The 27,037-nt window shown below is 37.3% G+C and overlaps 2 protein-coding genes across 6 annotated transcripts in view; one reads left to right on the top strand and one right to left on the bottom strand.

The window, feature by feature from the left end:
* Positions 1–27,037, bottom strand: part of LOC150091569 (uncharacterized) — a 322,811-nt gene that overhangs the window by 257,962 nt on the left and 37,812 nt on the right. For all 5 annotated transcript variants that reach the window (XM_090376203.1, XM_090376217.1, XM_090376221.1 and 2 more), the window contains exon 2: positions 3,806–6,242. In XM_090376203.1, coding sequence (XP_090232329.1) covers positions 3,806–6,197 — 2,392 coding nt within the window. In that variant the 5' untranslated portion in view covers positions 6,198–6,242. The remainder of the gene's footprint in view (positions 1–3,805; positions 6,243–27,037) is intronic.
* Positions 25,449–25,823, top strand: LOC150091570 (uncharacterized). The gene has a single exon (XM_090368974.1). It carries the CDS (start codon positions 25,449–25,451, stop codon positions 25,821–25,823), a length of 375 nt encoding a protein of 124 aa, XP_090225100.1.

Here is a 27,037-nt window from a genome sequence, read left to right as displayed (position 1 = left end):
TATTCGTGCTCTGTGAGCTATCTCCACAGTTGTAGTAAAGGCCAAGTATCAATTAATCTCCTTCTCGGAAATTAAAATCCATTCCTATGCCTTTAACAACTGCTACTTTTCTCCTCGCCATTCAACTTAGAACTCCGTGTTCACAATCTCCTAACGGTCCCTGTACTGTCAGCCCTATGACGTCATCTGACTCACAGGTAATCATGTCTAGAATTATTCTTGTCCCTAGCACCTTCCCTAACATGCTACAAATAACAATTATCTAATTGATTTATAAATTGTTGCCGTAGCGAATTTCTCCTCCCACTTGCTAACATAAATTAGGGGCAACTGAAATCACCCATAAGACATTTGCACTTTCTTGCTCATGACATTTGTTTGTAGAGGCTCTCATCATAATCTTTGCAACCTTCTGAGTCTGTAGATTACTTCTAATATCATTATACCTTTGCTTCCAACATAACTCACACACCACAGAGATTCTATACCAGCATGCATAACTTATGAATATAGGAAAGCTTTTGTTGCACACAGGATGCTTTTGATGAGAAGCACAATTCCTCCATACTTTTTTTTTTTTTTTTTTTCTCTGATAAAGTAAAACCATGCTTCCTTGAATCCTTTGCCAATACTAAGTACACTGTACATACTTTAATGAAACTAATCAAACCCCCTTTTCCAGATGGCACCGAAAATGATAAGCAGAGATCGGAAACTGTGAATATCATTTTTGGTGCACACAAAATGTAAAAATGACATATTATGGGAGCCTGGGTTAGAGGTGCCTTACTGCGCTACTACTACATAAAATTACAACAGAATATTTTCACATCATTTTCTCAAATAGCTATTTCGCATACCATCTATAATTTTATCCTGTGATTATTGTTTAAGAATTTAGCTACAGAACACACTCACTGGGCAATTAGCAGGAATCGCATCGGGATAAAAAATTTCAATGCGCCGCTTCTAGGTTACAGCGTCAAGTATCCAAAGTTACATATACAGACTAGAGTCCTGCATCGGGTCGGGTACCCGGGAGTTATCCGCAATGCGGGTCAGGTAATTTCGCGGGTCGGGTGCCGTTCCTGTTTTTATAAATAATGCCTTGCCACACCACACCTAAAGACCAGAATTAAAAGGTAACAAAAAAATTGGGAAGGTAGACAATGTACAGTATTTGATGTGGAAAGCTCAAGAGATGAAAATGCTGAACCTCCACCTGACAAATCCAAAGTTATATCCCAGTGAAATTTCCAAAACCAATTTCTGACTATGAAGATTTTCAGTTGTTCAAGTGGTGGGAAAAAGATAGATATACAGTAAATATCCCCCCCGTCCAAAAAAAAGAAAAAAAAAAAAAAAAAAATATATATATATATATATATATATATATATATATATGTTCAGTTGTAGCTCATTTCATGTGCAAAATTAATGTCCTTAATTAATATTTTCATAAACTTTCTATTTAATAGTTTTTTAATTTTTGGATACAATAAAAATATTAATATTTTTGATGATTGATTGCCTTATTTATTTATGTGTAAAAAATTAAAACAAATTTTCTTAATATGTCAGGTTTTATTGTTGTTTTCCTTTTGCGAGTACAAATAATGCGGTGAGGTTTTGGTCTAATGGATACAATGGATCCAGCAGGACTTAATATGGGCTGGTGGCAGATACCTATGAATTATGGTACATTTGCAACAGTAACACAAATTAACCATGAACATGGAATAATAGCAGGAACCTGTATGGTTTTATTTCCATGAAGCAGAGCGAAGCAGGTATTCATACACCCATACGGCTTGCATGTAACATAAAAGAAATGCCTGCAGTACTGGCCTACTGATAATCATAACTGGACACTGGAAAAACATCACTGGTTCTACAAATTCTAATTATAACTGATCAATACCAAATAGCAAATCCTGGATGCCATGACATTACATTAAGTCCGGAAGAAACAGAGCAGGGCAGTAGGGGAAGTAGTATGGAATGGTATATGTTTCTGTTGGAGACATTGACACACCTGGTTCCACGCCTATCAAATATATTTGAGTCCAGATGCATCCTACATCATAAAATGATTCTAAAAGCTCTGATCGCTTCTCTATTTCCTCTATCACCCACACAGTCGATAGACCTAGGAGTGTCCAATCATTTTTAGCTATAAAATACTGAAGGTTGCAGCCCACATGGGTTCTCGCTGGAAGAGGTTGGAAGGACGGTTACTAACCAGGTATTTTTCAAAATAGAATTTAATTTGTCGTCAAAGTTTATATATTTAGTTTAATTAAATTTAATTTTACATTTAGTAATTGAAATTCAAAACCAACAATTATTACACTGATATTGTTAAATGGCGAGAAAGCTGCAGAAAACACCCACAAGAAAGCAATACAGAAAAATTGAATATTACTAAAGAACGGTTATTTCAAAAGTCAATGTGAAACTGTGTGTGGCACGTAGTTTTAAACTTGCGAGAAGGGTAACACTTATGGCTGCCTACATGGGTGCAGACCGCATAATGTGTAGGAACATTTGTATTGTGTTTTATGAATGGGCAGCTCGTAGAACAAAAGTTCATCTACGTCTTGTTGCTCTGTTCAGTTTTTTACACTCTGTCAAGGTAAGGCCAGTGTGTGTCGTGTAAAAAAAAAATCATCCCGTATAGGGGATTTTCATGCTGGATAAAGATAGATGAAAAGGAAGGTAGTAAGAAAAAAAATAAATAAATAATACTTTTTCATCCTGCACGGGAGGAGGATAGGAAAGAAAGAACATGTTTAAAAAAAAAACACCACTTAGAGAATGAGATAAGAGCTGGTCTGGTCTGGGAAGCCCCAGCCCAGGGCAGATCGCTAGAGGGAAAAAAACTCCTGCAACCTGGCCGAAGAAGGGAAGAGAGCATTGGGACAGGTCCCAGACCAAGAGCAGAGCATGAAAAGAGTGCATATAATGCACTAAAACCAGGTAAACTCCTGTTGGTTAAAAACAAGAGGGTACAGTTACCGTGTGATGAAGAATACAACACTAGGCAGTGGTGGACTGGAGAAACTTTGCCTAGCCTGAATCCCAGCTCCTAATGTTTTCAAGCTGACGAGAGGAGCAGAATATGGTGAAATCAGCAGAGTCCACAGGGGCGTTATATTGGTGTGGGGGGTATTTTTGTGGTGCACACTGAGCCCCTTGATACTAGTAGAGTAGAGCAATATTTGGATTCTGCAGGTTGCCCGTAAATTGTTTCCACCAGGCGGCTATGTATCCATCTGTGAATAAGTTTTCCCAAGAGGATAATGAGCCATGTCACAAGGACGGAACAGTACAAAATTAGTTCCAGGAACACGAGTGAGTTCAGCCAGCTGCGGGAGCCTCCCAATCATCAGATCTCAATCCAGTTGAACATCTATGGGCTGAAGTGGAACGAGTTCTACAAAGAAAAGTTCTGAAACCATCTGATTTGCAACAATTGTGGGAAGCAGTTGAGACAAAATGGAACAGCATCCCTGTGGCACAACGAATCCTGGCAGTTCTATGGATGGGGGGGGGGTAAACCTACTCACTATTAGGTAGGTGTACCTAGTGTGGCCACATCAATGTATGCCAAAAGAAAGTTACCATTATCTCATGGAATCCCTGCTGATGGCAAGGCCTACACAATATTAGAATGGAGTTCCACTAAGCTGGCTACCTGGTGTGCAACTTACTTGCATATTTCTTAGTATAATATACTTAGTTTAATAAACTGAAGTCTGTTAAATACTACATAATTAATGTAAAATAGCAAAAAAGGACTTACCAAGTATATCAAAGTAGCTAAGGTCCACCTCTGGCAAAGCAACGTGTTGATGTCTCCACACATATTCTTCTAAATCTCTATGGTTAATTTTCTCTTGTTGATCGAGTTTATTTCCCCGTTTGGCAAAATCTTCGATTTCCCTAAGTTGTTTTTTTATAAGTAATGTAGCTGGATTTTCATAACCACCAGGTCGTTTCCTTTCAATCCACGTTTCCGCTGTTTCTTCATCCACACTTGATTCTGGCTCGTCCTCTTTTTCACTACTATGTCCACTAGAAAGGCCATCTTCTAAAACTGGCATACTGCTCATTAAACGTCCTCCTGAGTTTAAACTACCTTCTAAGGATACAACACTTTCGACGTCGTTGCTATCACAGTCTGTTGTTTCTGGTGACAAAGTAAAGTTCCGAGTATGGTCTACCTGTTCACCCACTTCTGTTTCACCAAGATCTTCAGTTCCAGGATACGTACTTACTGAATCACGGTCATGTTCAGTCATTTTAACTTGCAATGTATGTTGATGCACTCGTTCATGTAGCAACATCAATTCCTGTTCATTGGGTAAATAAACAACATCTTCAGGCACTATTTGTGTAGAGGAAAGTTCATCCAACTGTGTAGGTGTTTCTCCCCCATCACCATTGACTAATTTAACTTCTGAATGTTTAGGGCTATCCTGACTGTCTATTCCCGAGGAATGAGCTAAACGTCGTCCAATATAGGAACTTCCAGTATTCACCCTATAAAGTCTATATTCTAATTCACTAAAATCTGAATCTTGTACTGGCGGCTTCATTTCTGCAAGTTCCCCAGTTTCTTCGTTTTCTAAATCCAACACCCTTTTCATTTCTGATTCTAAACAGTTCATATTAATAGATTCATCTACAGATTGACTAATCCTTTTGGTCTGTGATATACCCGAATAATCTAAATGATCTGAAGACTGTGAGGCACCTGAATTATGTCTATTGTTAATATCAGCAACAATTACTTTTAGTAATTCTTCACAAGTACTATTAAGTGTCTTTTCATTATGTTCTTCAGTTTCCATAACAACTCTATGAGGATAACCAGGTCTAGGGCCATAACGTCGCGGTGACCCTTCGTATTCTGCAATAGGCACATTACCAATTAAGCAAGCAATACCACGTTTTGCAGGAGATGATGGTTCCGATTCTGTATCCATCTCCTCCTCTTGTATTAAATTATGAGAGGCATCCTGACAAATCTGCACATGTGTAGAGTTCCAATGTTCTGCTTCGGGTGATGTGGCAGCTAAAGCACCAATATGCGGTTTATTTACAGTTTGAAGATCTTCTTCATTATCACTATTTGGAGACTCTAAAATTTCTGCATGATGCTCTGACGAACTTTGCAATCCATCTCGTTCTGACGACTTCACTTGCAAAATTCCAGCTCTGCAATCGAAACTTTGTTGACTTACTAGATCTCCAATATCATCGTAAACCACTTCTGCATTATAAACTGGTGTTTCGTACACTAAATGACCAGATGTTAAAGTATGCTCCCTTGGCTCGCTGCTAATATCTTGACAGTTTCTACCAGGAGATGTACTACTTGATGAGGAATGTCCATTGCACTTTGATTCTGGAAAATGAGATTTATCTTCCCTTATAAGCAAATCAGTCCTTAAATTACTGGGAAAAATATTAGATTTTGTATCTATATGAGATTTATCTAACGAATCAGAACACGTATTATACATATACCGTCTTAGTTTCTCATCGTACATCACATCCGCACTGAACCGTTTGAATTCAGGATGCGAATGATCATAAGTTCGAGAACGATGATAGACAATTTCATCACCATGACGTTTCTTAGATGGCTTGCTACGACTTTTGGAAAATATTTCCCTACCTCCTGCTATCTCAATACGACTTTCACGAATACGAAATTCTGGTATAGAGTCTATAGGAAGTCCAACATCCATCTCTGGCTCGTACACCATATCATCCATATACTCTTGTTGATCACAGATTGAATGGTCACCTTTTGAATTGCACAGCATAGAATTATAATCACAGTAATTGTAACCACTAACAACTGAATGATCTTCAGCAATTTCTTGATTCATCCTACCATTGTTCTTAAGTTCGTCAGTCCTTTCACACGATGATGTTTCACTCATATCTGATGCAGCAAGTGGCGAGCTACGGCATTCTCCTTCATGGATATAGTTATCATTAGCTTTATCTATACTACTCCCAGTGCTGTCGCTGCTATGTGGAGAGGGTGGCTTCCTGTCCTTGACAACTTTATTCTGGTTAACATCACTGGATATTTTAGGCCTACACCTGGGGAAGAGCCTAATAATTTCTTCATTGTCACTGCTTGGCTCTGACGGTGGCTGATCCAAGACTTTAGCCATTGCAAGTTCATCACAACCTTTTTCACCCTTGAGTCCTCATGGTTCCTACATAAAAGAAAAACAAACTGTGTTAGAGAAGGAAAAAAAAATATTCCAATAATCATTGTTGGATTAAATATTTCCAATAAACAAATTTTATTCTAATAAACACTGTTGTTGTTGTTGTTTGGTTTTTAGGAGCATTAGCAACTAAGGCCATATTGCTCCGGGATATGCGGTGGTCAGTCCCTGACCTTTCCGCATCCTCCGTATTTGGTGGTGACGGGCTCGAACCCCAGTCTAATCAAGAAGCATGTGCTACGCACTGCTGCTCCTTACAACCTGGCTACGGAGGCGCCTAATAAACACTGTTACTAAAGGTACTAGACACTAACGAAAATTTACATCTATGCAAATATTTAGAGGACATTGCAGTAACACACAGAAAACGTCATTTGAAACCGACTTAATGTTCAGAAACTACAGTCGATTCCGGTTATTTGGGACACATCGGGACTAGTGCATTTTGGCCCGACTAAGTGACTGCCCCAATTATCCGAAGTTTCACGTAAATAGTTAAAAATACAATGGACCCCGCTTTACAATTGGTTCACTGTACAATCAAATTACGTTACGATGGACTTACCATAGTCAAGTGCAGGTAGTTCTCGACTTTACGAGTTAATTCGTTCCTCGCGCGCGCTCGTAAAGCGAAAACTGGTAAAGCGGGAATTTATTTCCCGTAGATATAATGTTAAAAATTGGGGTTACGTTATCAACAATGAAATTAGTTAGCTAATTAGTTTGTTTAAACAATGATTGATTTATCGAAAGAAATGAAAACGTAGCCTGTAAAATCAAGCAATTTAAAGTAATAGAGAAATTATTTACTACTTACAAATGTTAAAGAATGTTTATTCTTTATCATCATCAACTAAATGCACACTCGTTGATCACTCATTATTGGCTCGGCACTTGTTGGTTTATTGCACAAGGAGCAATCTTTTTCAGAAATGTTTCAAGAGGCATTTGTTTCCAAGATAAATCGCTTTTAATTATATATTTCACGATTGCATGCATAAGCATTTTTTTTTAACGGCACACACAAATTGCAACTACCACGATTCGCGTGGAGTAACAAGTTTACAAGCTTAAAAAAAAGGAATGAAGAGAAGATTCTGAAAATTTATTTATGTTTTTTATAGGATTGAAGATTTCAGTAAAGGGGAAACACATTTCACCATAATTACGTAAAAAACAACAAATTCCAGCTATCGGTATTTTCACAATGCAAGAAGATCGAGTTTACTACCCGTTTATAATTGCTTGCACTAACATAAAAACCCAATAAACCGGAAAGTGCAAATTGTTTTTATTGTTTTATGGTCGTGACCTCCAGAAATGTGCTTTAGAAAAATATCACAAAGGCATTTAAAATTGATTCTTATAACGGAACATATGATAACGATGAAAGTGTAGTGCATTTTAATGATTTGAATTGGTAGCTAATACAAATTACAAACCACGCTCACGACCTTTTATATGCCCTTAAAAATGACATTTTAGAGATATAAATGGCTTAGTTATACAGCGAAAATTTCAACTTCCGACATCTTGAAACGAATTACCAAAAAACAATGTGTTATTGGGTTCACATTACGATACGATGGTGTCTCTAGAACGGATTAATATTGTAAAGCTGGGTGCACTGTATTGGTATAGCTACGCACGTGGTTTGAAATGCGGTATTTATGAATGTTTAGCATTCATTTTTGCAATTAATGTTCATATTTTCGATTTTATTGATACTTGAGAAAAAAAAAAAAAAAACTCGTAAAGCGAGAACTGCCTGTACTGCTCACTATACAAGTGTAAGCGCATGTCACTCTGATCACACGTTTGTGAATTGAATTTTAATTCTATTAAAAAAGCGATTCTAATAGCGAAAATAGGAGGAATATTATCCACAGGCTATAAAAGTAAAGCTATATTAAGCACAAATTTACCCTTTATTACCTTACCAATTAAAAAATTAAACGATACGTGAAAATCGGAAGAATATACGTAATAACAGGAATAATTAATACGTACTGTAATATGTACATACTAACTAGTTGACATTTCTGTTCACTGACATTTGTGGGTGGGAGTTAAAATTTAAAACAGTAAAAAAAAGATAAGAAATCAATAACAAAGAATTCGGCACACACAAATTGCAAGTAACACGATACGCGCAAGTGAGAACGGAGTAACAAGTTACGAAGCTTTAAAAATAGGAATGAAGAGAAGATTCTGAAAATTATTATTTTTTTTATGATTGAAGATTTCATGGAAGTGTAAAAACATTTCACCATAATAACACACACAATTCCAGCTGTCGCTATTATCGCAAATTCAACAAGATCGAGTTTACTATCCGTTTATGAAAGATCGCACTAACAGAAAAGTCCAATAAACAGGTGACTGCTAATTGTTTTATGGTTGTGGCCTCCAGAATTTTAACTGAAGCACGTGGTACGGTCGAAGACGTAATCTCCAGTGCTGCGGTTTCCTGCCCTGATTAAACTGCATGTAGTCCCTGGCTACTTTCTCGATTGGGTTCTGTTTTTTTAAGATTGTCTCCAAATAACCGGCTGTCCCGATTAACCGATGGCCCAAATAACCGGAATCCACTGTATTTCGGTAATTAAATGTGTTTGGATGAAATGGGGCTGGACCAAGCTCTTCAAAAGCCACCTTAGCCATAATAAAAAAGACAGATGAATGAAAGCTGTTGTTGCTGTTTGGTTTTTAGGAGCATTATGCTCCGCTCGAGGAATCGGAGGCTTCATATCTCAGACCGCTTCCTCCCAAACCAAATGCTACCGGAAGTAGAGCACCTCGACGCTGACCTCCAGAAGTTTTGCAGCAATAAAACCCACAGGAAAGAAGTATTAGCAGCTCGCTCCAATCCCAGAATCTAATGAGAACAAGTTCGTGAATCCTCCACACCATCTGCCAAGCTATCCTGTGCCACGACAGAACTCGTTTGACAGAGAAGTGCCATTCATATATATTATATATTTTATTGTAAATAAAATTGTAAATGACATATTTTATTGTAAATTTTATTGTAAATATAACCGTACGATGTCACTTGTAAATATAGTTAATACTGTGTAATGTGAGGAAGTGTAATGACATGTTTACATGTTACATCTTCAATTTTAGAATGTGCATTATCCATCATATATCCTGATGTGAGCATTATCTATTATCCATGTGCATTATCTATTATATAATTATCTATTCTGATGTGAGCCCCTGGCCGTTGGCCGTGATGGGACAATTGCAACTTTACTTAAATCTATATATGTACATCGTATTAATTTAGTTGCAATAAAGATTTTCTCTCTCTCATTAGCAACTAAGGCCATATTACTCCGGGAATATGCGGTGGTCATTCCCTTGACCTTTCCGCATCCTCCGTATTTGGTGGTGACGGGTTCGAACCCAAGTCTAATCAAGAAGCATGTGCTACGCACTACTGCTCCTTTCCACCTGGCTACCGAGACGCATGAATGAAAGCAAAATTGAGCCAATCTGAAAGTATTTCTTACGAATATTTAAACAAATGCCCATCTAGCCTTTTTTTTTTTTTTTTTTTTTTTTTTTCAGTACAGTTGTACTGAAAAAAAATGCTAATTATTAGGATAAATCAATATGAAAAACTATTTCAGGCTCCTTTTGAGCTTAAAGCTATGAACTTTATCAGTCACCATTCAAATGAAAGTTGATATCCTTGTTCAGTGATGACAGTGAGATAGATCTTAGATGATCATCATAATATAAGTAGCACATCCTTTTTATGCAGCCCAATAGTGTGGGGAGGGGGGGGGAGATACCAGGATATTCCACAAGAACTACATTCTGTCAACAAGAAAGGTAGTTTTTGATTCAAATGAGGAAGTGATCCAAATTTCTGCCTAGCAATCACCGGCAAAAATTTGCCTTAATATAAAAGCTCGGCGATTCCTGACTGATTCAACCGATGTGCCCTGATAATTTGGTATGCCGAGAGATTAAGGAAAAAAAACTATATTGAGTTAAATGGCAATCTGTGGTTGAAAGAGACGCGTGCGTGTTTCTTTATTATTATTATTATTATTATTTTAAGGCGCGTCAGCAAGTGAATAATGGCGCCTGTTGTCTTCATTTCATCTTAATTCGTCCGCATGTAACAACTCGATTCGCAGTCGACAGATTAATGAAATTTTATTTGGGTCCTTTAGTGATTTTTGCCATGCCATCCAAATTTCACAATAAAATCGAACCAACATAAATTTGGTTTATTTGGAATTTCATACAAGTGATAACATTATCCGTAATTACAATAAACGGTGTGCACCGTATATAAATAAATATCGAATCAGTTCAACAAATGGTACAGAACAGGCGCTTAATTATTTAAAAGGGAAGAAGCGCACACGTGTGTGTGTGTTTAAGAATAGAAATTATAATATAAATTAGCGATAACTACAGTCGTTACGATATCAATTTACATGGTATATGAATCAGTTGCAGATTTTTATAGTAGTATATATGAGGGAATACTCCTTTTCCCATATTTGGCTGTTAACTAATCGACTATGATATGAAGCGCGAACCCACTGAAATCCAAGCTTCTGTAGACGGCATTCCCTTCCCAGTGGTCAAGATGCATACAGACTTGGGAGTCGTCTTCGACTATAAACTGAGCTTCAACCCACACATTGACAAGCTTATAGCAAAATTCTGTCAAATGCGCTGGACCACAAAACAACTACTCCACGTTAGGAATCTGGATGTAACTCGTCGGTACATAGTGTTGGGGGAAAGGCGCCTCCGGTGGTTCCCCACATCTGCGCCATATGAACTCTGTGGAGACAACCAGTATCACTGTGAAAGCCAGAAAAATTTTTTGTGTTGTAAATGAAGTATTGTGCTGGGTTCTGTTGGGTGTCCTGGCTTTTGGCAGCAGGGCCCCTGGTGGAACCCCACGTTGCCCGCGCACACACACCACTAGGAGGTAGCCAGGCTGCCCATAATTCTCTGGCTAGTCTCCTTCAGGTCACCTGAGCTTCCTGGAAAGAGACCAAGTTAAAAAAAAAAAAAAAAAAAAAAAAGGGTACAGGATGTACCGGAGAGGGTAAAGGAAAAGAGGTGTAGACAGAGCGACGGAGGAGGTAAGGAAAGGCATCCTCCGCAGGTTGAGTGGGAATTCTCCCACCTAAGCGGAAGTTCAGTAGCTAGAAGTGGCCACAATCTAGGTGAAGATGTTCACTATATGAGAAAGGGTGTTGATCAATGTGCATCAGTTCCAGGACGTTGTACCAGTGATCTTCTGGTGAAGAGATCATGGGTGAAGGCAGAGAAAGAATGGTACTGGTCTTCCTCATTGATCAGAAAATGTTCGTTTCCTCGAGGTAAGGCATGTATTTTTGATATGAGTAACGTTCGCAGGTCCTCGTAGAGCGGGCAAACATAGAATAGGTGATCCCAGTCTTCGTTTTCGCCACAAAGACAGTGAGGGTCATCCACGATGTTCATAAAGGCAAGTTTGTGATTTATGGATCCATGACCTGTATCAGGAAAGTGGTATATAACCTTGGGCTGTACCATGCTGGAGCTTTAGGGTAGATCTGGGCTATTTCAGGTAAGAAATTTTTAGTGATGGAACCTTTGAGGGTGGTATTCGATCTGTTTTGCCAGGCGTTAACAAGGTAGATTGCAAGGCGCTTTTTTTCTTCTTTGATGGTGATCGCTGGGTTTGTAGTGAAATTCAGGATGGTGATAGGGAGTCCCTTTGCGAGCCGGTAGTGCACGCCTTTGCGAATTATCTGCAGGTCTAGAGGGAGAACTCCTGCCAAGACTTGGAGCGCTGGGTTGCTTACTGTGCAGCAGGCACGGCTGATAGTGAGAAGGATATTACGCTGGATGGAGGTGAGTTTCCTTTGGTTACGAACAATGAGTGCACGATGAAACCAGACACCTGCACAGTAGGTTATAGTGGGAATAAATACAGCTTTGTATAGCATTTGCAGTGAGCGGCGATTTAGGCCCCAGTCAGACCTGCTGATCCTCACTACCATTGCCGTGTAGTTTCTGACTTTGCGATGAAGGTAATCTATATGCGGGTAAAACGTGAGCTTGGGGTCGAGAATTACCCCAAGGTACTTCATCTCAGTTTTCAGTTTGATGGTTCTACCAGCAATTTTAATCTGCGGCGGCCTGCTTATTTGAAGGGTTCCTCTGAGTAGAATTGAAGTAGTCGGTACATATACACCTCAGTATACTCCGTCGTATTATATGCCTCGGAAATTTGGGGTCTGCGGCCCCTACCAACATCAAGCGCGTGTACTCCGCCGAATACTAGCTCTTTCGTTGGATCACGCAAAAACATCGTCGTCCACCCCAGCAAAGGACAACTGCGATGGCGATGTCACTTAATTTTGCCCGACTTCCAGATCTTGTATTTGAAAAACGCCTTGTTCTCACTGTCAAGATGACAACCGGAATGGTCTCGGAGCCAAGCATCTGGGAACTGTGTGGCTGGAGGATCCCTCTACCCGGACTGAGGTCAGCTCCCACGCTCACAGCTCAGTGTAACAGACTAGCGCTCAGTGACCGCTTTCTTCCCAGGGAGTTGCTCCCCATAATTCATTCAATTGATGGCGACCTATGCGAAGGATCGGAGGTACCGAAGACAGATCCTTAAGAGCTTGACCTTGGCCAGGCAAAGTGCACATTAATAAGGGCAGCATAATAATGCTCAATATACTGTAAATAATGTTCAAAGCACGATGTCTTTATGAACGTGTTGTAAATAAAGTCAAGAATATCTTTATGAATATAAATATCTTTATTAATTCATTGTAAATACAGTCAAAAGCATAATATCCTATAAATAATCTGACACTGATTCTATTTTATTGTTGGCTCTGGGGGATGAAACCGAACTTCGATGTGGGCCCCGTCTCTCCAAGGCTATTGTCCACCAGCCAATGGTAAAACACCTGGCATAACGGGTCGATTGTATATACCACGTTTGTAGTATATACAATAGACCATTTAAATGCAGATATGGCAATCTAAGTTTTCCATTTTTATAAAAGGAAGCATATGTAGTGAATACTCCTCCCATATCTCGCTGTTAGTGAATCAGAAAGGTATACAGAAGTGATATATGGATAAAATAGTACCCCCCCCCACCACTTTTGTCCTTGTTTAAAAATTGGAGAAGTGAATGATTTTTTTTTTTTTTTTTTTTTTCACTTTGCCGATTTGAACAGAAGTGCATGATGGGGCGAAGAGGTACTCTTCCCCCTTGCCACTGTATAAAAATCAATATTAATATTATAAAAATCGAAGGAGTATTCTCTTCATATACCCTTTCATAAAAATCGTCCAAAACCGATTCACTTAGGTTGCATTTATCTGCTTTCAAATGATCTACCTCATTCTTTTATATCCCTTTCCGATTCATTTACAGCCAGATACGGGGATTAGCATTACTAGAGGCATCTGATGCAAGAAAACAAACTTATGTAGCATCACCCAAAAAAAAAAAAAAAAAAAAAAAAGAAGAAGAAGCCGCTCCCATTTCACCCCTCCGTTCGTTCCAAATACCACTCCAGCTCAGCCTTAAATTTATTTAGGCTATCAACTTCCACAGCAAAGGATGGAAGTCTGTTCCACCAACCAACTACCCTTATCCCTGCTAGAAAAATTCCTGTATATCATTGACAAGACACGATACTCTTGCAGACCGTCTGCACGGTCAGAAAACTTCATATCTGCTTGAACAATTACCGCCAGGTCCTTTTCGTTCTCTGCCACTGTAGTACAGAGTTGATACGTTAGTCTGGGATTACTGCTTCCAATATGTAGTACTTTACATTTGTCAATGTTAAACTTCATTTGCCACCTCTCAGCCCATCTGCTCAACTTTTCTAGATCCTGTTGCAAAGCAGCGTACTGTCATTAGTGTTCTTAACAACCCTGCCATTGCAGTATTCTCACAGAGTATAAAAATCAGATGTAATTCACTTATACGTACACACACTGTATACAACACAAAGTGGTAACATACTTCTCTGTGGTACACAAGCCGACATACAGTTAGCGTATTAAATAACTATGCCATTTCCTGAATGATAACGTGTTAACGGATTCCGTATTTAAAGTGACTCCACCCATAAGTGACGTTGAAGTAATGACACTAGAAGCATTGGTACACCCCAGTTACAACTTTGACGAATTGTTTTTCTCTAGTTGGTACAACTATATGCATTATAAAAAATAAAATGTTAACCACTAAACGAATTTTTATTTAAAAAAAATAACCTAAGTTACATTTTTAAACCTATCGCAGAGCTCTGATTTTAGAAAATGCAGCGTCTGGAGACTAGGGACGTGCAAGGTGATTTGTTTGAGGTATTTAAGGCTTCGAACGGATTGAGCAAGCTCAAGGCTGATGACTAGGGTTCGGAATTTTTATGTATTATCATATTCATTTTTCGTTTACATAAAGGCATGAAACTTAGTGTGTCCATGTTATATGGTCTGAGGATCCTAAAGAAGCGTGTTTATAATTTCATATTTCATTATATTTTACACATAAAGTCATAATTTCAAAAAATAAGAAATATATTTTATACTTGTTGACAAAACTTTCATATTTCGTCGTACGATGATCGACAAATTATTTATCAAATTGATTTAAAATATATTTCTAAAAAACCGTGGGAATTTACATTTAATCATTTCACATTACAGCGTGGGTGGGCACAAGCGACTAAATACCAAAGTTATTTTGATTGTCTCTTTACTCACTCACAACGACACCGTAGTGTAATTTTAGCTATGTTTCGCCTTTACTGAGTTCGAATTATTAGTTCAATTTATTTTATACAGTCGAAACTGCAGCTGTTGCCGAAATGAAGCCAAAATCGAGCAAAACTGAGCTTTTTAGAAAATGGATTTCTTTTGTAGAAGAGTCTAAAGACACGTACCAAACGGATGGAAAAATAATATATTGCAATGCGTGCCATAAAGGAGGTACGTGAATTAATTAATAAATATAATATCGGTGTAGATACACCATAGATAACTCTTAAAGAACAACTACGATAAGTAGCGTGAAAGGCATCATTTCGTGTGATCTCATATTGTGCTCTTCCTTTACAACGAGAGATGGCCATGTATTGCACTTCCTCCAATAAGTAACGCTTCACTAACAGAGAAGACTATTATCACTTATTATCAGTGAGTACCATCGCCCAGACGACACCGTTTCAAAGCTAGTTGGCTTTTCATCGGTGGGTGGCTGTAAGACAAGTAACAATAGTTTTCTCTATTAGTGAAGCGTTGCTTATTCGAGGTAGTGCAATACATAAGCAACTCGTTTTGAAGGAAGAACACAATGAGATACAGACGAAACGATGCCTTTCACACTACTATCGTAGTTGTTCTTTAAGTTGTTCTTAATCTATGGTGTATCTACACCGATATTATATAGAATCTTAAATATTATGCCTTGCTGCATTTAGTTTATTTAAGTAAATTAATTAATTACCTGGTAATAGATCTATCATAATTTTTATTTTTGGATGCTTCGATATATGGACATTGCAAATTTAATGCTCATGCATATTTAGTTTTTTCACATAAATCGGAAAATAATAATAATTTTTATAAATAATCTTAAATAAATATATAAATACATTTTTAAAGTTCCGTGCGCGAAAGTATCCCAATTACAACAGCATAACGTTACTGCTTTGCATGAAGCGAACGTAAGGAGGCGAATTTCAGGGGTGCGTACTACACAGCAGCTGCTTACTGCAGAAAACCAAAAAACACCAGATCAATTCTTTACCGATTTATGCCAAGCAATGGTTGCCGCAAATATTCCTTGGAACAAAGTGAACAATCCGGTCTTCAAAATCTTCTTGGAAAGATACCGCACCCGAAAAATTCCTGAGGAATCAAAGTTACGGAAAAATTACCCTGAGGACTGCTATAAATCGGTATGCTCTCATTGATTTTATTAAATAATTCATTATTTAATAAAATCCAAAAGACTGAATGTGTAGGCTATATTTTAATTTATTTACTTATTACTTGCAGTGTCTAAACAATATTCGCGAAGATATTGGAAACAGCTGTGTGTGTGGGGTTCAGTTGATGAAACTACGGAGTATGAAGGATATAGCTAATTTTATTGTTGGAAAGTTTGATTCAGATGAACCATCTAAATCAGTGGTTTCCAAACTTTATGTTACTATGCACCCCTTTTAAAAAAAATCTAATCGTGGCGCCTCCCCCCCCCCTTTATTTCATAAAATAATAAAGACACATTTTTAAATGGTAAAAAATGTATTAATACAAAAAATGAAAAAAAAAACAAAAACAAAAACGCAATTGACAGAATAATAACAAGGTTTTACTATATATATATATATATATATATATATATATTCATTTTTAAATTTTTGTTTTTAATGCGATGGATGTGCTTGTTTATTAGCACAAAGTTTATCGAATCTAGGTGTCATTGAGGAGAGTACTACTCGTAGCTCTTTTTCTACTATTAAACGGGCTCGATATTTGGATTTCATTGCAGCCATTGCAGAAAATCCCGTTTTGCATAAATGATGTTACGAATGGCAGCAATACTTGCATTGCTTTGCTTGACAAAGTATTATATTCTTCACTTCGATTCAACCAAAATTGAACTAGGGTTTCACTCTGAAATTTTTGTTTCAATGAAGTATCGCATGATAATTCTATCAATTTTTCCTTTTTAATTGTCAATCCAAATTCATCATCTTGTTCATCGACAAATGGATTCTGTATCCACGCGAACTTTGTAAAATCAAAATCTTCGAAATAATGTGAAAAGTGCATTAGCAAACCATCCAAGTGTTCAGTAAATAGATTTTTGTTTGCTTCAATATTAACTCTGGCGCAGAAATCATTTAAAAGTGGAAACATGTCGAACTTGTTTTTTTGTAAATTTGATTTCCACAGCTCCAATTTTTTTTATAAATGCTTTCACTTTTGTCTTTTTGAATCAGTGAATATATTTGTGGTCCTTGCATTGATTTATTCAAAACACTCAATTTTCCAAAAATTTCAACCAAATAGGCAAATTTAACAATAAAGTTATCATTCCTAAATAAATTTGCCTCTTCATTATGATTTTCATCAAGAAAAATTGCAATCTCTTCTTTGAGTTCATACACCCTTTGAATCACTTTTGCACAAGATAGCCAGCGCACTTCGCAATAGTATAGAAGTGAGGTATAATTAGCTTCCATATCTTCACACAGATTTGCAAACAACCTAACTTTTAAAGGACTGTTTTTTATGTAGTTTATAACTTTCGTAACTTTTGTAAAAATGTTAAGTTCCTCGCTCATATTTTTTGACACAAGAGCTGCTCTGTGAAGCATGCAGTGCGTCCAGATAACTTCGGGTGCTTTCTTTTTAACTAATGCTTGAAGACCTGCCTTGTGTCCTGACATTGACTGTGCTCCGTCAGTACAGAGTCCAAAGCAGTTATTCCACTTTATGTCGTTCTCATCAAAAAAAGTGTCAATTATATTAAAAATTTCATTGGATGTGGCCTTTCCAGGAATGGGGTTGCAAAATAATATATCTTCCATTATATTAGTTTCTGCAACGTATCGAACATATGCAATTAAATGAGCATCTTTAGCTACATCAGTTACCTCATCTACTTGTATGGCGAATTTCGAAGTACGCAGTCGAGAAACTAACTGATCGCAAAGATCTTCAGATATATCATCGATTCTTCTGCCAACTGTATTATCAGCAAGCGGTATTTGTCGCAACTGTTTTGCATATGATTCGCTGAAATTTTAACCATTTCAATAGCTGCTGGAAAAACTAGAGTTTCTCCTATTGTGTGTGGTTTTTACATTTCGCGATTCTGTAAGAAACTTGGTAAGACGCTAGAATTGCATTTGATGGAACAGAAACTATTTTTTTGAACGTTTGCTTTTGTTCATTAAACTCATCTACTTTTCTTTGAAAAAATTCTATGGGCTTACCAGCGTATTCAGAATGTATAGTTTTAAGGTGCCGTTTTAATTTGCCTGGTCTCATACTATCTGCAAACAAAACTTTCGTACAAAACAAACATTGGTTTTTTCCAAGCCATCTATAATAACACTTGTGAATCCTAATCATAAATAGGACGAATCGTATTTTCTTGTCTTGGGAGTTCTACCTTCTTGTTTCCTGTTGCTTGTATTCCCACTACCTTTACTTGTATCAGCATCAGTATCTTCATTATTAGTGGATTTTCTTGTCAAAAATTTATCCATTTAGTCAAAAATTTATCCATTCGTCTAAAAATATTAGAATTAAGTTTATATTCTTAAAAAATACAACTTCTAAATTACTAACGATTATTATCAGTAAGTAATCACGCCAAAAACAATAAAAACACAATCGCACACCGCTGAAACCGTATTTTCGACCATGCACTAATGCTATACTCTGCAATCTACTTATATGTCATACATAGTACGCACTAAATTAGTTAGAGTGAGATAGGTGGCGGTAAATGTTTAAAAAATAGGTTATAAAATTTAATGTTATGTTATGAAAGTTTATTTATATGTATATATTTTTTTTATTCATATATGTTATGTTATGAAAATTACATTTCTGTTAAAAACTTTTCGTGCCTCCTTTTGCACTAGTCCGCGCCTCCCCAAGTTTGGAAATCGCTGATCTAAATCGTATCTCCTTGCATCAAAGGTTCTGGATAAAACTAATCACGCAACTGTTGCTAGATTCACCTTTCGCAGTGATGCATCTATATCATGGCAGTCAGTGCTATGTTGCCATTTTTTTAATGAAGTCCCTCTGTACCGTTTTGTTTCCTTCATCATTTCTGTACGAGGTTCCTTTGGTATGCTTTTCGCATATGCAAAATTTCCCAAGTTTTAGAGGATACGGCCGTTTAAGGACTTCCTCTAGCTTCCGATGTCATTAAGGCGTTTAATTTTGCCCCGATCACATCTTGTGATGTTGAGAGGTCCTTCTCTGCTTACAAGCGAATATTAGCAGATGACAGAAGGAGATAAACTGCAAAACATTGGGAGTGGATACAGGTATCGCAATGCGATGGAAAGTACTTAGCAACTTAAGTGTTAGTAGCCTAGTACCTTAGCCTATACATTTTGGTTTTTGTATGTTTAAAAAATATATATTTTTTAATGTTTATATTTCAAAAAAAAAAACAAAAAACTTGCAAATTGTGATATTTTCATTATATTACTTGTTAGAAACTTTGTATAACAAGTCGTTGTACAACTTTAAAAGAATAAAAAAAAAGTAAATATTATCATTTATACGATACGTAAAGGTAAATTATTTAGTCACATCCAAATATGACCTTAAATTTAATGACATATTTTCATCATGTTTTGACATTTTTAAGATCATAAAAATCCGAACCCTACTGATTACATTCTTCCTCATGACTACACACGAGTGGACATAAATTCAAATTTATGAAAGGATGGTTACAGTATACATGTACGAGGTTTGCCATCGGCCAGCTGGTGGCTGATTGTTGGAAAAACTTCCATCTGTTGTTGTTTTTTTTTTTTTTTTTTTGATTTGGTAGTTGTTGGCGCATCGGCTTCTGTGGCCATATTGCACCTCCCAAGGTTTTTGCAGTACTTTGATCCAAGCCCGAGGCGGGAATCGAACCCGCGACCTTTGGGTTGCCGGGTAGGTGCTTTACCCACTCGGCTAGTCCGGTCGGCATCTGTTGTTGTGGAAGTGAATTTGAATACATTCAAGAAAGAAACTGGACAAATTGTTGGAGGGGATGGACAGATGATGTAGGAAAGGGTTTTTTGTTGTTGTTGCTTTATAAGCTTGCTTTCTTACATCACATGCTACTACTACTAATAATGCAACCGCGAATATAGATGTTTATTGAAATTTTTTTATGGTTTCCAGAAAATACCTCTATATGCACTATAAACAACCAAATGGGCACATTAGAAATATAACAGATGCTAGTTCAAATTAGTATCAGTAGTGGCAAACAATGCAAGAAAGCAAGCTTATACAGCATCGCCATAAAATTAAAAAATAATAATAAATAAACAAAAACACTTCCCATATCACCTGTCCATCCACCCTAAGAATTCTTCCTTCAATTTATTCAAACTACCACTTCCAACAATAGCGAAAGGAATTTTGTGCAGACAATCAACAACCTGCTGGCTGAAGACAAATTTCTACATCTATTCTGTAACCATCCTTCACAATCTAAGTTTATGTTCTCTCATATGTTGTCTGAGCAAGGGGTGGATGCCATCAGAATTTAACTTACTCAATCTATTAAAGTCTTAAACACTTCAATAAGATCTCCTTACAGGTTTTCAAACTGCCGTTTTCAGAAGTCTTTCTTGGTAAGGGTACCTTTTGTAAGTCCTCACTAATCTCATTTCCCTTCTCTCTGTATCCATTCCAACTGACCACATCCTTCCTGAGATTGAGAATCTAGACCTGTAAGCCATACTTGAGATATGGCCTAACCTGTCTTATACAGTGGCATAATCACCTACCTACTTATCCCAGCTGGCAAAATTTCTGTATATCGTTGACAAAACCCCATGAGGTGTCCTTTCTTCACTGCTCAGTGAACTTCATGTCTGAATGCACAATTCCCCCAATCCCAGGTTTTTTCGTTCTCTACTACCCTGAAAGCAGTACTTGTCAATGTTAAAAATAATCTTCAATTGTGACTTCTCAGCTCATTTGTCTAATTTTTTTTAGATCCTGTTGCAGTAGTATATCCTGATTACTTTCATTAACAATCCTGCCAACCTTATCATAAAAACTTACACACTAAGCCAATATGCCTTCATTAATAAATACTTAAAACAGAAGCAATGACCCCAGCACTGAACCCTGAGGCACTCCACTAATAACATTAGACCAAGAAAAGCAGTGTCCATTGATAACCATTCTGTTTCTCCCATTCAATACGGGGGGTAGAAGGGATTGAAAAATTTATTGCCCAATATGAAGGGAAGAGAAGGTTCCCCCCCAATGGTGTCTCTACCTTGTCAGGGTGGGGGGAGCTTGCGTGCCACAATGACCCTTAGATCTATGCCAGCGGTAGCCTAGCTACCGATAGGGCCTCCCAAGCCGGACAGGTCGAAGGTGAGGGACCAGACTAAGGGAGACACCCTGACCGTCCAGGTTGGGAGTTAAGCAGGAGGCTAACAACCTCCTCTTGTAAAACCTTTCTCGTTACGAAACAAGCACAAAAGCCTCATTACCAGACAACTTTAATGGAAATCGACCCAAGCCTTGGAATAATGGACTACGATTAGGATCATGGAATGTTCGAAGCCGATATAGATCGGGAGCACTTCAAGAGCTAACCAATGAACTTAACAATTATAAAATGGACCTTGTGGCCCTTCAAGAGATCAGATGGACAGGAGAAGGAAATATGAAGAAAGACCACTACATGATTATCTATGGAGGGATTAGCTCCAATAAACACGAAGTAGGTACTGGATTTGCAGTTAACAAAAAAAAAAAAAACTCTGGAGCTCTCTAAAAAATTCCGAAGCCATAAACGAAAGAATTAGCAAAATAAGCTTAAAGACGAAACCTTTTTAACCTCACATTAATAAATGCACATGCGCCAATAGAAATTACAGAGAAAGAAGAAAAAGGCGAATTCTATGAGGGTTTAGAAGAAACGATTCTTCTAAACCCTCATAGATTCTTCCCCCCAAAAAAATAATATTATTGTACTCCTTGGGGATTTTAACGCAAAAATTGGAAAAGATGATATTTTCAGACCAACCATAGGAAAACAAAGCCTACATGAAACCTCAAATGGAAAAATGGACTCAGACTTATAAATTTGGCAATCTCAAAAAATATGATACTTTGTAGTACAACGTTAATGAGAAAGAATATATATATATATATAAAATATTTGGATCTTAGAAAGGCTTTTGATACTGTTGCACAAATTGGAGCAGTGTGGCATTGGAGGCAAACTACTGCTATGGATAAAGGGATGGTTCAGTGGGAGAAAACAGAGAGTGGTAATCAATGGACACTGCTCTTCGTGGACTAATGTTATTAGTGGAGGCCCTCAGGGTTCAGTGTTGGGTCCATTGTTGTTTTTCTGTATTTATAAATGATATTGATGATGGTATATCAGGCTTAATGTCCAAGTTTGCAGACGATACGAAGGTTTGCAGGGTTGTTAAGGATACTAATGACAGTATGCTGCTGCAATAGGAACTAGAAAAGTTGAGCAGATGGGCTGAGAGGTGGCAAATGAAGTTTAACATCGACAAATGTAAAGTACTACATATTGGAAGCAGTAATCCCAGAGTAACGTATCAACTATGGTACTACACTGACAGAGAACGAAAAGGACCTGGGGGTAATTGTGCAGGCAGATATGAATTTTTCTGAGCAGTGCAGACGGTCTGCAAGAGTAGCTCATGGTGTCTTGTCAATGATATACAGAAATTTTTCTAGCAGGAATAAGGAGGTGATTAATCCCTTGTATAAGGCAGTCAGGCCACACCTTGAGTACTGTATACAGGTCTGGAGGCCTCATTTTAAGAAGGATGTATAGCTGTTGAACGAGTACAGAGAAGGGCAACAAGATTAGTGAATGGAACGAAGGGTTGCTTTTAAGAAGAAAGCTCAAGTTTTGCAGATTACAGTGTCTGGAGACTAGGCACCTGCGAGGTGATGTGATTGAGGTGTATAAAGTCTTGAATGATTTGAGCATGCTCAATGCTGATGTGATTCTATATATATATATATATATCTTTTGTTGTGGAAGTTCATAGCCTAAATAAATTTAAGGCTGAACTGGACAAGTATCTGGAACGAACGGATGGGTGAAATGGGAGCGGGGTTTTTTTTTTTTTTTTTTTTTTTTGGCTGATGCTGCATAAGCTTGTTTTCTTGTATGCCTCTATTTATCGTATGCCTCTACTAATGCTAAAACAAACCTGGAAATCACCAGATAGTCTAACATTTAACCAAATATATCCTATCCTAATCAATAGAAGACACAGAAACAATATTCAGTCCGTAAGAAGCTACATAAGGCATTTTTCACAAGCAGTATGAAACAAAAGAGATTTAATATAAATAAATTAAATTTAACAGAAGTTAAAAAGAACTACATAAGAGAACTAGAACAAAAACTTAATGTCCAAGGAAATGGAATGGGCCAAGACGTAGAACATTGGAAACCCCAGGGGCTCACATCTGGTGAGTATGGGCTTGGCACACCCAGAGTCCTGAGCTGAATATCATTATTCTTCTTTTTCTTGGTGATTCCCTTCTCTCTCTCTCGGTAATTCAGATTTTTTTTTTTTTTTTGGCTGGTGCAGCATAAGCCTCAGGCTTCCTTGCACTATATGGCTAATAATAATAATTATTACATTAAAAGTAGCATCCAAGAAACAGCGGAAAATACGTTGGAATCCAAAGAAAACAGAAAAATAACTGGTTTAACGATATCTGTGAACAAAAAGAAAGGGAACAGACTAAAGTGGCTCCAAAATCCATTAGATAACGAAGCTGAACAAAGATACAGAGACAGCTGTAAAGAAACTAGAAAGGTAATTAGACAACAAAGACAATTTCAACAAGACCAACTGAAGGAAATTAAAAATCAACACGCTTCAAATAATCAAAGGAAATTCTATAGAGCAGTTAAAAAATCAGGAACCCAAATACCGACTACTATAATCAAGGACAAAAACAACCAGATACCATCTACTGATGACACAATTACTGAAAGATGGAGAGAATACTTTAGTCAACTGCTAAATTGTGAAACGCCTAACTTAACCTTTGGGCAGAGCCAGTTACAGGCCTGACGTGTCGAGTGGTCACGGGCGAGAATGCATAGCACGCGTTCCTTGAGTGGGCCAGGGTTCAAGCCCGTGACTACTAAATACGATAAGTATTGGTATTGACGAATTATTGTAAACGCTACTGACTTGGTTGTCGTACCGGAGTATAAAATACTTGTGATGTAGAAACACCTATACCTACTTTGGAAGAAATACAAGAAAACATTGAACTGTTAAAAATTAAAGTTCCAGGCCTGGATGGAATTGCCCCAATTAATTAAAAATGGAGGGAAAACTCCAGCTAAAAAACTATATGAATTAATCATATTAATATGGGAAATGGAAGAAATTCAGCGGAATGGAAGGACTCACTAATACTACCAACTTATAAAAAAGGAGATATACAGGAATGTCGTAACTACCAAGGAATGTCGTTACTCTTTTCATGCTACAAAATTCTACCAAACATCCTACTAAAAAGAATTACCCCATTTGCTGAAGATAACATAGGCGAATACCAAGCAGGATTTCGAAGGAATAGATCTACTATAGACCAAATCTTTATTTTAAGACAAATTTTGGAAAAGAAATGGGAATATACAATCAACCAGTACGTGACCATTTTATCGATTTAAAAAAAAAAGCCTACGATAGTATCCAAAGAGAAAGCTTATGGAATATTCTAAAAGATTTTGGTATTCCACAAAAATTGATAAATCTGATAAAGATGTGCATGGATGGTAGTAGAGGTATTATTCTTTCTAATGGAACCAAATCAGAAGCATTCAATATCACAACAGATTTACGACAGGGTGATGTCCTTTCACCAATCCTTTTTAATCTTGTTTTAGAGAAATGTATCAGGAAAATAAACAAAGAGGATACAAACAGAACAACGATCCTGGGATTTGCAGATGACATCGATCTAGTTAACGACAATCCGGATAATGTAAAAAATACGTTTAAAAAATTAAGAACAGCTGATGGAAAAACTGGACTCCAAATTATCCAAGAAAAAAAAACTGAATATTTAAAAGTCGCAAGAAGTGATAACAACCAAGACATAAATTTTATAATTGATAATTTGAACTTTAAAAATGTAACCTCATTCAAATACCTAGGCTCAACGATAAATAACGAAAGTAATACCATCATAGACGTTAAGGCTAGAATACAGGCAGGAAATAGAGCATATTTTTCAATTCCGCATCTTCTGCCCTCTAAAATTTTACCTAAAATAGACTTATATAAAATGCAGATTTTATATAAGTCCATTTTATATAAGTGCACAGTGCTATACGGAGCAGAAACCTGAAACACAACTATTCATGATGACAATATGTTGCAACGATTTGAAAACAAAATACTTAGAAAGATATTTGGACCCATCAAAGACAACCAAACGGAAGAATGGAGGAGACATAATATAGAACTCTACCGAAATTATAAGTCACCACTGATTGTTTACGAAATGACAGCGATGCGACTTAGATGGTTAGGATATATTGAAAGAATGGAAAATTCCAGTGTAATCAAACAGGCATACCAATATATACCAGCAGGTAAAAGACCAAGAGGGAGTCCCCGTCAACGATGGAAGGACAACGTGCGACAGGACCTAGAGAAGCTTGGAATAACAGACTGGACAGATCGAGTGAAGGAAAGAAAAGAATGGAGAAAGATTGTGCTTGCAGCCAAAAACCTTGGAGGTTAACCCAGCTGAAGAAGATGAAAGGGTAGTTCTTAAGTATTAAAAATGTCTGTACTTGAATGTATCACTTCAAATAGCAACCAATAAAATTTTATAGTTTCAATAATGTCTATTATTATTATTATTACTACTACAGGTCCCGAAGTCAACAAAGTTGTGTGAGAACGAGGAAAGATGGAGAAAAATTAGTCACTGTGCAGTCATCCAATATTTGGAAAAAGGGACTAATGCCCAAGGCTTGGTTGGTTGGTTTGGTTTTTTTGGCGCATTAGCTACTAAGGCTATAATGCGCCAAGACCATGTCATTTATAAAAAAGTTTAAACTTTCAGTGATCTAATTAGTTAGGTCACTATGTCCAAAGGTATAACAAATATTTAAAGGAAAAATGTAAATTTTATATTCGATTAAAAATATTTATTGATTTTAAAAAGCTAAAAACAGCAGACACATTGTCATTGTCGGATAAAATCTGACTGAGTGTAAACGGCTCAGTCAGATGATTAAAAGCAGTAAAACGGATATTTCTAAAATCTGGACAATCAATTAAAATGTGTCTCACGGATAAAACTGTGCCACAGTTCTCGCACATAGGACAGTCATCTGCCCTCAGCAGAAAAGAATGTGTAAGATGACCGTGTCCTATGCGGAGACGAGCTAGAACAACTTCCTCCTTACAATTCCTGCGCAGACTAGACTGCCACGGTTCAATTACAGGCTTTATACGATATAATTTATTCGCAGTCTGTCTATTCCACGAATCCTGCCATTGGGAATGTATCTTTTGATGTACTATTTGCCTGTAGTCTGTATAGGGGACTAACAGGCAGCGGTTATTATTGGGAATTGCTGATTTGGCTGCAGCATCAGCCAAATCATTTCCCCTAATCCCAATGTGGCTGAGAATCCAGCAGAAGCGGATGTCATATTCGCGTTCATGGAGAACGTGAATCTGCTGAATGCTAGACAGAACTGGATGAGGATTATACCTCACAGATATTAAAGCCTGTAACATACTAAGAGAGTCGGAATATAAAATGAACCGTTGGTATTGGCATTTACTAATATGATCCAAGGCTAACTCTACAGCGTGCAGCTCTGCAGTAAATATGCTGCATTCAGAGGGAATCTGCTCTGATATAGTGCTGTCTGTAAAGACAGCAGCAGATCCCACATATGATTCTGACTTCGAACCGTGTGTGTAGACTGGCGCGAAGTC

The sequence above is a fragment of the Mastigoproctus giganteus genome, chromosome 1, assembly GCF_048544385.1.
Source record: "Mastigoproctus giganteus isolate SK-2022 chromosome 1, ASM4854438v1, whole genome shotgun sequence".
Classification (NCBI taxonomy): domain Eukaryota; kingdom Metazoa; phylum Arthropoda; class Arachnida; order Uropygi; family Thelyphonidae; genus Mastigoproctus; species Mastigoproctus giganteus.
This window is presented reverse-complemented; position numbering and strand designations above follow the sequence as displayed.